Here is an 11476-nt window from a genome sequence, read left to right as displayed (position 1 = left end):
CCAAAAAAAAAAAAAAAAAAAAAAAAAAAAAAAAAAAAAAGTAATGACTGATCCAGGCAATTCTGCCTTACACAGAAAAACTGACATGAGCAACTTTGAAATGCACACTTATAAATCCAAATTCTCCTGTGATAACAGGACTGCAAGAGACTTCATTCATTCATTCATTCATTCAACACGTTTATTGAGAGACTTTGGTCATGTGGGTTGGGCAGTAGCACAAGTGAAAAACAGTATCAGCAATGATCTTACTGAGATTAAAAAGCCAAGAATAAGGAAAGAGGAGATATGCAATATTCTGATAAGCAGCCTCTGGTACACTATTCAGGGAGAGAACACATTTTCAAGCATTTAGAAACAGAATAGCAAGGCACATGAGAGGTGAAACAGTAACATTTACTGCTGAGGCTCTAATATTTTTATGCTTGTCTATCAGACTCATTTAGGTATAAAATTTCACAATTAGCTCAATGATTATGTTACATTTTTACAAAGCAAGTGAAGATTCCATTTTTACATGAGTTTTTCTATTGAATCTGGTAAAGCCAAAGAACCTATATTTGAATGGATAGAACAATAATTTTCTCTTACATGCTTTATTGGTATTAGAAATTAGGAGTTTCATGCCCCTCTCCCTAATGTGCATTCTAACATAAATTCACACGTATAGTAAGACCACTGCATTCTAGTGAGAATTCCTTTATAAGGCCAGAAGCTGAACTGTCTTATAGATATGGCCGTGGTGCTCTCTATAGTAACATCTACTATGGGAAGTGCCGGTGACCCAGGACACTATGAAATTTTAGGAAATGACATCAGATATAACAATAGCTGAAAACACTCCCATGGGTCACTAATCTAATTAAATGTTAGGATCTCCATTTACCAACAACAAAAACTCAAGGAAGGCACATCTCAAAAGCCCAAGAAGTCAGATGAGTAGTAATTCCAAAGAACTATATAAACAAGTCCTTTCCTCATATAACATATCAGCCCAATGTGAACTTTCAAACAGAAGAAGAAAAAGGATAAAGTAAAAGAGATTCTATGAAATGCCCTTCCTTTCCCTAATTTTTCAAAATAAGGTCAATAATCTCTACCCGGGCTTCCCTGGTGGCACAGTGGTTGGGAGTCTGCCTGCCAATGCAGGGGACACGGGTTCGAGCCCTGGTCTGGGAAGATCCCACGTGCCACGGTGCGACTAGGCCCGTGAGCCACAATTACTGAGCCTGCGCGCCTGGAGCCTGTGCTCCGCAATGAGAGAGGCCGCGATAGTGAGAGGCCCACGCACCGCGATGAAGAGTGGCCTCCACTTGCTGCAACTAGAGAAAGCCCTCGCACAGAAACGAAGACCCAACACAGCCATAAATAAATAAATTAAAAAAAAAAAAATCTCTACCCTTAAATTATTATAATATACATGTATACACACACACACACACACATATTCTAAAGTTTCCTCAGGGTTTCCTCTGGTATGAAGGTCCTTTGTTACAAATGTAATTGTGCAACAGTGCATAATAACATAAAAAATCTCAGTTTTAAGGTGCCAAACTAATAAAAACATCAGCAGTAAAAGCCTGTAGCCCATTGGCTTAATATATTTGTCAATAGCTCCATTCAAAAGCAAAATGTAGGGCTTCTCTGGTGGCGCAGTGGTTGAGAGTCTGCCTGCCAATGCAGGGGACACGGGTTCGTGGCCCGGTCTGGGAAGATCCCACATGCCGCGGAGCGGCTAGGCCCGTGAGCCATGGCCGCTGAGCCTGTGCTCCGCAACGGGAGATGCCACGACAGTGAGAGGCCCGCATACCGAAAAAAAAAAAAAAGCACAATGTAGAAAAATGATAAGTGGAAAAACCACAAAGCTAGGCTTCTTTTAGGTTTATGTAGAAGAGGTAGGCTGATATAAAAAATTTGAGGAATTGCAATTTTTTTGTCAGTCTGCAAGTCTCTTTAAAATATACACGTATCACTTATTATCTAGTAACTGAAAAACTAATTTCTAAATTCTTTTTCTTTTCGCTGTTCACTTTTGGATCACTCTATGGTTTGTTAGCACTTCTGCTAGTAGGTTACAAAGAAAGAGTAAAACCAAAATAAATAAATAAATATTGTATTGCTACTAACTGTAAGAAGTGAGGTTTCAACAATGACTTGATTATTCAGTGCCCTGGACTTTCATTTTTCCATGATCTTGTTCTTACTTTTATGTCATTTTAAGTAATTTTAGACTTTTATCATTTGAGCAGGGGTCCACGGAAAACAATAAGGGTTGAGATAAGTTTTTAAAAATTAGATACTTCTTTTTGATGTTCCAGGGTCCTGATTTATATATTCCTATTGGAATAAGCCTTTAAAACAAATAATATGATGGGTAGTAGAACTGAGGTACTCAGTAATATATATTAAAATATCCACAACTGTTAATCTTAACCAACAGTTAGACTATCCAAAATGGGACATGGAACCACTCAAAACCATACCACATTTCCCTTTCATTAATTTTTTTCTCCCTAAAAACTGTTAAATACAAATACCAATGAATGCTGATAAACTTGCACCAATCCCACTGTGACTCCCAAAGCAGCACATCTGGAGAAGATTTTACACATAAAACAACTTATTTTGTGGCTACAGCAACAGCCTATCAGCCACTCTGTTTTTAACTTAATATAGGTGCAGGGGCCTTTTAGCAAAGCAAAAGTCCCTCAGAGAGACTGATCCCAGCTGTTCTCTGGATGGGCACTACAAAGCCTATAGGATTCAGAGGGGTACCTGAGGACTTTTCCCGTGGCCCTGAGACAGCCTAGTAGGGAAGCAGCTTTCATCATTCACAGAGAGGGAGACTGTGATGGCTGATATACACACAGAGGAGCCTGGGTGAGTTCACAAATGTGAGCGTGAGACCATTCTGGCGTGGCAGTAGTGATCTTCCTGGGTGGCAGGAGAGGTCATGAATATATGATGTGGGAATGAGGGTGTGGCAAGTGAGAAAAGAAGAGAACCTGTCCCAGAGGGGGAAAACCCACATACAATGTCTGCTTCACATTCCAAACCTGCTTATGGTGCTCTGAATCTCAGTGGCTGTTCATTTTTCCTCTCATTTCAACATGCACAGGTCTGGATAAAGGTACAAGTTTCACAAGAGTCAGTGGTAAGTAGTCATATTCTAAACACACCATATTTCTTTTTTTGTCAGATGTCATGGTATGAAGGTATTTATTATTCAATAATTTCATGATGTTTTATTTAGACTCAAAAGCATGCTTTGTAGGTGCTTAATAATCATTAGCAAATACATAGTGGACATTTTAAGATCTCCATTACACAGTATGGCATGCATTTAAAATGAAAAATTGTCCATTGAAGAGAATACAGGAAACTTCTATACAAAGGAACTAGAAGCCAGGCTTATTTGTAAGCAGTCTAAATTAAATTGCTTGCTTTTAGACATCAGCAGGCATAGCAATATGTAGGTGCTTTAACTTCCATTTTCCTTATATTTGGGTTTTTAAAAATTATAAACCATTATCAATCCCAAAGATAAATGAAGCCTTTAAAACACTTGAGAAATAAAAGTGGAAATCAGATTTTAAAAATAGGACAAGAAAAATAATCATTTCTGGGTCGGCCTTGGATGATGTCATCATAGGTTCTAAATGTAATAGCCAGGCAGTGTACACTAACTCTTCCTGCCCATGTGACCTCTAACATCAATTTGAGCAAAACAACTAATATTTCAATAATTTTTTGGCTGAGAAGTGAGATTCAGAAGCAAATGATTAAAGAGAGTTTAGAGTGCCAAGGATGAAACGATGTGTGTGTGTGTGTGTATGTGTGTGTGTGTGTGTGTGTGTGAGTGCGCACGCGCACGCGTGGGGGGCCAAGGGGCGGAGGCATGAAAACTAACTCTTCCAGCACACACCCCTTTTGCTACTACAAGGGCATCCAGCAATCACATTTGCAATAGTAAAAATGCTGAAGGATCCTACAGTATCTTTTCTTCCACAACCAACCCTACCATCTCCTACAAAGCCCTTCTTGCTTTATCGGTGCCAGGAAATTCTTCAGGGGTTAAACGGGGAAGTGCAGCCACTACCATTGTTGCAATAAATAAATGAATGAACCAGACGAAACAGCAATCCATCCCTGAGAAGCAAGTACCTTATTTCCTACAATTATATACATTAGCCAGCAACCATATATTTTTAAAAAATTGTGTTTTATCTTTTGATGTGTGTGTACACATTACGCACAGGTATCTATACAAAAAGAATCACAGTGCTCTGCGCACACACACACACACACACACACACACCCCAAATACCTTTAAAATATTTTTTAGCATTATTATTTAAATGAAAAGACAAATAGCTTCTACAAAATTGGACAGATTAGCAACTTCATCTCAAAGGCCTTTTATTTTGCACATACAGCATATATAAATACATAGACACACACACACACACACACACACACACACACACACACACACACACAAAGGGTTTTTTTTTCCATGCCGTAGACAATGCTAAAATATCTGAGATCAGGTTGCTATGCCAACAGATTTTTTTCTAAAATGAATAAAATTATTAGGAGGGAGAAAACATTCTTGACTCCTTTCCTCCCATCCATGAAGCCCAGAGAGGCTCAGGGAGGGTGAGAGGCTGCCAGATGGGGAGGAGGGGAAGGAAGGGAAGGTGGGTAGAGGGGTGTTTGCTTACCAAAGATGCTGATTTGATCGTGGCAAAGCGCTCTCTGTTCCGGTAGTGGAGGGCCTGGCTCTGAACTGACTGGGTAGGCCGCGGCTCAGGCCTGGGATCGCCGTGGCCCGCCTCATCCCTTATGAATACATGATCCTGCAGAAATGGATAAAAACAAGGAGAAAGTCCAGCTGTGCTCTTTCCTCGCCGGCTGCCTCTCTCTCACCCCTCTTTCTGCACAAGCACTGCTGTTTGAAATGCATAGTTTAGCTCTCTGCTAGTCCCCGCAGCTCCCACGGTACAAAATGAATAAGCAACACATTGCAGCCTTCAGTTAGGAATGTCAGCTGATCGCTAGTGGGATGCCTTCTGAATCCCTGGCAGGCTTTTTCTTTACCTCCAGAATTACATATATGCAAAAGAAAAAAAGAATAGAAAAAACAAGGCAATGTACAGACTCCTTAGAACAGTTTGCTTAAAACGCTGTAACCAAATAATTCCTTTAAAAATGTCATGTCCATGTCTAGCAAGGAGGATGCTGGTGGCTTTTAACATAAAAGCGAGCCTCCGCCTCATTCCCTTGAAAGATCTGCTTTCTCAATTTAATTTTATTTGAGATCTGTTCGGTAGGATCATCGTTCTGCCTAGAACCAGTGTAGGCTTGTGCTGGACTGCCTCTCTATCTTGTGCTGGGAAGATTCGGCAGTCACTGAGGGATCCTGCTTTCCAGTCATGATCGTTCACAGTTCTAGCACCTTCTCTCTACAGCTTCTGAAAGGATTTTTTTTTTTAGATTTAAAGAGACAGGCATACAATTTTAACAAAATGATACTTTCACAAATTCTTCCTCAACTCAGTGTCGGTATGGTCACCAGAGTGAGTAAAGCTGGAATTTAATGTCCTTGACTGATTTAATCAGGTCTGGGCTTCTTGACAGGCAAAGATGATTAATCGTATTGTAACGCCCAGTGAAAAATAACATTCCTTGGAAAGATAATGATGGATGTTTCTTAAATGCAATTGAAATGACTTTTAAAGGGGTAAATGCTTTCAAAGCGCAATGCTTTGCTCGATAAAAGATGGAGAGGCCAGTCAGTAAGTAGCACTAACCTTTCAGAAAAAAAGATACTGTAATAATTAATAGCTCAGAAACATGTACAACCATGGGGGATTTTCAAATAGTACATGTTCAGCATGGGGAAGGAGAAATTAATTCTCTTACTGCCCTAGGGTTTTAGGAGAAACCATTGTGAGAAGTCAGTTTTGCATTTTGTCCATGACTATTTGAAATTTTTTATAATTGCTCTTTTCTTCATCAGTAAACAAAATTAAAAAGTTTTAAAAAATACAAAATTTTATTATACAGTGTAAAATGCTGAAAAGTCAAAACACATAAACTCCTTGAGGAAAATTAAATTTTACATCCAGGTTTCTATGTAAAAGAGAAGACCCATGATTAAATTCATCATTGGGTTGATTTTCTTTTCCCTTTTATAAAATTAGAATGCTTCAGAATGTTGGGAAGGTATTTACCATTACGTCTATATTTAGAGCTTTAAAAAAAAATTTTTACTGTACTGTGGTCTATTTTGCTTTCAAATAATGAAGGGACCTTTAACGCCACTGAAGGCATATATATCAAATTCAAGGGATATTTTACTGCTGTGCTGTCCAATAAGATACCCTTTAGCCACATGGATATTTTAATTAAGTAAAATGTAAAATTCAGTTTCTAAGTCACACCAGCTGTGTTTCAAGCTAGCCACTAACTATGGCTACCACAGTGAAATGGTGCAGATACAGATCATTTCTATCACTGCAGAAAGTTCTATTAGATAGTGCTATAGATTAAAAATGCATCTCAACCCATATTTTTGAAATTTATAAAAAAATACTTGACAGGTCAATTTAAAATTTTCTATGTTATTTCCTGGGAAATCTAAATTCTTATTTCAGCAGGCAAAGAGAGATTAGGTGTGCCATTTATGCATCTAGGTTTAAGGTTCTAGAGAGGAAGGCACTGGGATCTACTACCATTCATATTGCTGGATATTTATTAATAAATTACATTAACTCCAAAATTGCTCTTACTTAATATTATAATCCCAGAAAAGCAAGATGCTTCTAAATGCTAGCAATCAGAAGAGATAGGCTAGGTAGAGGCCTGTGGTTTTACAGGTCAGAGTTTTGGTGAGCATTAGTTAGCTAACATTAAGTGTACTTACTGAGAGGGAGCTCTTCAATGCTGTGGCAGCAGCTAAATTTCAAATTTGATAACTTGATTTAAAAAAACTAACCTGTGGAATCCACACTATTCACATAACAGAATAAAACAAAACACATTCATATGCAAATATGTGTAACTTTAATATTAGTTGTTTTCTCTCAGATAAAAGTTAACACTTGTAGGTTAGGACCCTGCTTATCAAATTAAAAGTCACATCATATTTGCTAAGTTTTTAAACTCAAGGGTATTGTAATACACTGGAAAAATTAAAACTTGAGACCATAGTGATTTTAGTTGACATATAGCTAATTAAATAACCCACTAAGGTATATTTAAAAAATAATGCTATTTTAGAAGTTAGTCTGAGAGAAGAGGTCAAAAAACTTTAATCTACTTTAAATATAATAAATAATGCTAATGCTAGAAGTATAATCCCTTGCATCTCCTTAAAATTAAAAAAAATTTTATAAAAAAATTCTTATTTTTTGTACTAGCTTCATAACAGAGATCACCAACACTAAGTCTCCAAATATTATACAAGAGACCACAGGATGAGGCAATATTTTAGTCTAACAGTGGATATCCAAGTGCATAGGGAAATAAATTTTAAAATATTCAACACCATTGATTAAAACAAGTTCAAAACTCTGCAGATGACTTAAATAATGAAGCACTTTTAAAATGAGGGCAATGTGACTTGAGAAGCAAGTAAGAACAAATTAAACTATCAGCTTTACTGGGTATGTGGTCTGTTGGTTACATCACCCCTTCGAGTAGCAGCCCCTTTGAAAATGACTATACTTGCCTCCCAGAGTTTCCGACATGAACACATTTTAAGATCAATACTGGAAAGGGTGAATTTGCTATTTTACGCAGTTAAGCACCGCTGCATATGATTTACAAATGTTGATGAGAGGACCAACATCTTCTTTGATGTTGAAGAATGATTTCAGAAGTTTAAGAACAAATATCATGTTCTACCTTACCAAGACAAAATATATGACTTGTTTATAATTTATCCTTAAAACATTCGCATCCAGGAACGAACAAAATAGCTCTTTGAAATACCAATATGAATTGGGGACCAGTTTTAAGTAAGTCTGTGTTAACCTGGTAAATTTATAATGTCCTTTCTTTATAAAAAGTAGAACTTCTTCAGATTAAAAACTTTACTATTATTCCCTGGACAATGGGCTTTACTTTTATTTAGAAGTTTTTCCCTAAATGTCTGACTATTTATGCTTCCGAAATGAGGATTCATAGTGTGGTCACTTGTTCAGAGTTTCTAGGTTAACTTGAAATTAACCTTGGAAACCACTCTACTGGACTCTGTTATGCTTTTCATATACCTTTATCACACTCCTCATCATACTTATACTCACCTTTGTATGAGACTGTGAGCTTTTTTTTTTTTTTTTTTTTTTTTTGGGTGGGGGGCGAGCCTCTCACTGTTGTGGCCTCTCCCATTGCGGAGCACAGGCTCCGGACGCGCAGGCTCAGCGGCCACGGCTCACGGGCCCAGTCGCTCCGCAGCATGTGGGATCTTCCCGGACCGGGGCACGAACCCGTGTCCCCTGCATCGGCAGGCGGACTCTCAACCACTGCGCCACCGGGGAAGCCCCTGAGACTGTGAGCTTTTTGAAGGCAGAGTAAATGTGGTTTGAAAAATCTGTCTTCCCAGCACCTAGCATAGTGATTGATACTTTGTGGGCATTCAAAAAAAATGTTTGCTGAATAAATAAGCTCAAGAATATAGGTCTGAGGAGATTCTGGAAAAATGACATTTTCTTTGTTATTGTTTAACAGAATTCAAATTTGTATTTCATAAAAACCTGCCACTCTGTACTCTAAGGAAGTTGCAAAACAGTGACACACCCACAAGCACACCTTTACATGGCGGGGCGGGGCGGGTGGGGGGGAAGCAGGTCTAAAAATGGCTTTTTTTCTGGTGACGAGACGTCTTTTTATAGATTCCCATACTTTTCACGCTGTGGAGAAGGGATCAGCAAACCCACCATCTCTTTCATTCTGTTCAAAATGATTAAATGATTGCCTAAGCAGGTACAGCTATCAAAAGCTGGAGCCAGAGGAAGGCGAGAAGATGGAAAAGGATATCTTCACTTGGAAGGACAGCTATTGGGGAGAGAAAATGACTAGCAGAACGCTGAGGATAAAGATGTTACTATACAGAGGTGTTTTGTATGAGTGCTCTGTTTAAGAAACACTGCCTTCATATGTTAATTTACTTTTACTCTGCCAAATGTGAGTTGAAGAGTCAAAGAACCCGCCCCTCTCTTCAGCAAAAATAACAGGAAAGGCCACTGAAGCAAGTGAAAATTAAACTAGAACATCCTATCCCCTCAAGGACATTTCTCTTTTTTCCCTCCCATGAAAATGGAGAAAGTTGTTCTATTTTTAAAGAAGGGGGAAAAGAAAACCCCACTAACAGTGACTAATAGGAAGGGTCAAGTAAAGCTTTAGGAGTTAGAAGAGAATGATTTTTTAAAAAATAATCTCTAAAAGAGGGCCATGATGACTAGAGTTCATTTGGCATACACAAATTGATTAATAAACAAAGAGTTTTAATATATTAAAGTCTCGTAATCTATATTAATAGAAGGCAGCAGCAAGCAACAGTAATTGATTTTAGACTTAAACAAAATAAAAGTATACCTTTTAATTGACAAATTAAAAAAAATAGACTTTGTTGCTTAGGACGATATTAAAATCTGTGTGCTACTGCTGTACACCCAATGGTTTTAAGGTGTAGGGTGGAGGCTCAGAGGCAGCCTAGGCTACAGCAAAAAAAACTAATCTGGATTAAGAGTTTGCCCTGGACTCATTTGTGAATAATCAAGAACTGAGGTGTAGAGTTGCGTCTTATAAAAGTTCATCTTCATTTTAGTTCACAAAACATCTTATTGAGTGCTTACTATGTGACAGACACCCATCTAGGTGGTACGTGAAGAGAGATGTCCTCGAGGAGCTAACAGTCTAGAGATGAGGTGATATTCTTGCTATTGGAAAAAGCAGTGTGGCAACACTAGCAAGGGGAAAAGAAATGAGTGCTTCAAGCTTATTTTGGCCAGAATATACCTTTAGACTTATCAAATCATTCTTGCTCAAAGGGAAGATTAGATTAGGATCCCTTCAGGCCCTGGGAAAGACCAGAGTAGAGGCAAAGATTGTAGAGAAGTAACCTGAAATCCTGATGTTAAAGGAAAATTTTCAGTGTCCCACTTTATATTTTTTGGATTTGATCTGTGATAGAACAGTTAATTGCAAACCATGCCCTTACCAGTTACACATGGCCTTTAAAAGTAAGTTTACTTCCTATATAAAATGGTCATCTGGTCATATATATGATTTAACTAATTTAGGATATGTCTGCAGTCTTTATTGTAACAGTCAAGGGTGGGGGAAAAAATTCTCCACTCTTATTCTTATATTTTGATATTTATTAAGCATGTTCTTATTGTCTAGAGTACTATTATTGGAGAAAATCTATTTAATCTTTCAAACCATAAAGATATTTAATATTATTTAACCATTTTAATCTATTATGTTCAGTGAACCAAAACAGGATGGTATTTAGTATCTGGTATTTAGTTCATTCACTATGTACTTTTTGTCTGTTCCTCATTCATTCCATAGTTATTTACTTATTCATTTTATAGCCTATGCTGTGCCAGGCACTGTTCTAGGTGTTGAGATACAGTGCAGGACAAGGTAAGTATAGTTTTAGCCATGATGAAATTTACACTCTACTCATGAAATAATAGATAAATTAGTACATAATATAATTTTAGATAGTGACAAGTATTAAAAAGAAAATAAAATAGGATAATGAGATAATGGGTAGAACATTGTTTATAAAATGATAATTTAGTGATGTATAGGCTTTTCTAAGATTCTAGAAATACAAAACTGGAAAATGTTTCATAAAACAGTACTGATTTCTTTTTTTTTTTTTTTTTTCTTTGTGGTCACAAATTACAACAGACCCAGAAATGCACCACCCAGATCCCCCTTTAAAGGAAGGAGTTGTCAGCAATCGTCTTCAGCTGTCAGTTCTCCTACAGGCTGCAGAGAGAGCAGCCTTATCCAAGTCTGCACCCTTCCCAGGTTCCGCATATGCAATGACTGATCTAGCCCTGGCCACTCTGGCCCAGTTTGGACAACTCTGAAGGGCCATTTTAGCTCCAAAGTTCCCTGGAGGGGTTGGCTGAGGCTGCCATTGGAATGCATCTCGGTTCAACTTTGCCCTCTGCCCAGTGCTGCTTCTTTCTCTTCCCTCCCACAGGTGTTGACCCCAAAGGGACTTCCTAATTAAAACAAAACAAAACAAAACAAGATCCTGCTGTGCTAAACCATCTCAGCTCTGCTTCCTGGAGAATCCCACAGGCAACACGTTACCCATACCTACACGTAATACAGTGTAGCTACCATCACATCTACATGGAGAAGGGACTGATCCGGGCACTGGCTTTTAGGGAAAAAAAGCCTTTTCAAGTGAAATATTAAGTGGAATCCAAATACATAATGT

The 11476-nt window shown here is 38.0% G+C and overlaps 1 protein-coding gene across 2 annotated transcripts in view; it reads right to left on the bottom strand.

Annotated features, from left to right (window-relative positions):
• The window catches only part of TAOK3 (TAO kinase 3), a 96319-nt gene that overhangs the window by 27685 nt on the left and 57158 nt on the right, over positions 1-11476 (bottom strand). The window contains exons 12-13 of one of the 2 annotated variants that reach the window (XM_007455845.1): positions 8291-8301; positions 4725-4842 (exon numbers count right to left, since the gene is read on the bottom strand). In XM_007455845.1, the coding sequence (XP_007455907.1) occupies positions 4725-4842; positions 8291-8301 (129 nt within the window). Of the gene's footprint in view, positions 1-4724; positions 4860-8290; positions 8302-11476 lie in introns of both variants that reach the window. The other variant, XM_007455844.1, reaches the window with a different exon arrangement.

This window comes from Lipotes vexillifer, unplaced genomic scaffold, assembly GCF_000442215.2.
Source record: "Lipotes vexillifer unplaced genomic scaffold, Lipotes_vexillifer_v1.1 scaffold970, whole genome shotgun sequence".
Classification (NCBI taxonomy): Eukaryota; Metazoa; Chordata; class Mammalia; order Artiodactyla; family Lipotidae; genus Lipotes; species Lipotes vexillifer.
This window is presented reverse-complemented; position numbering and strand designations above follow the sequence as displayed.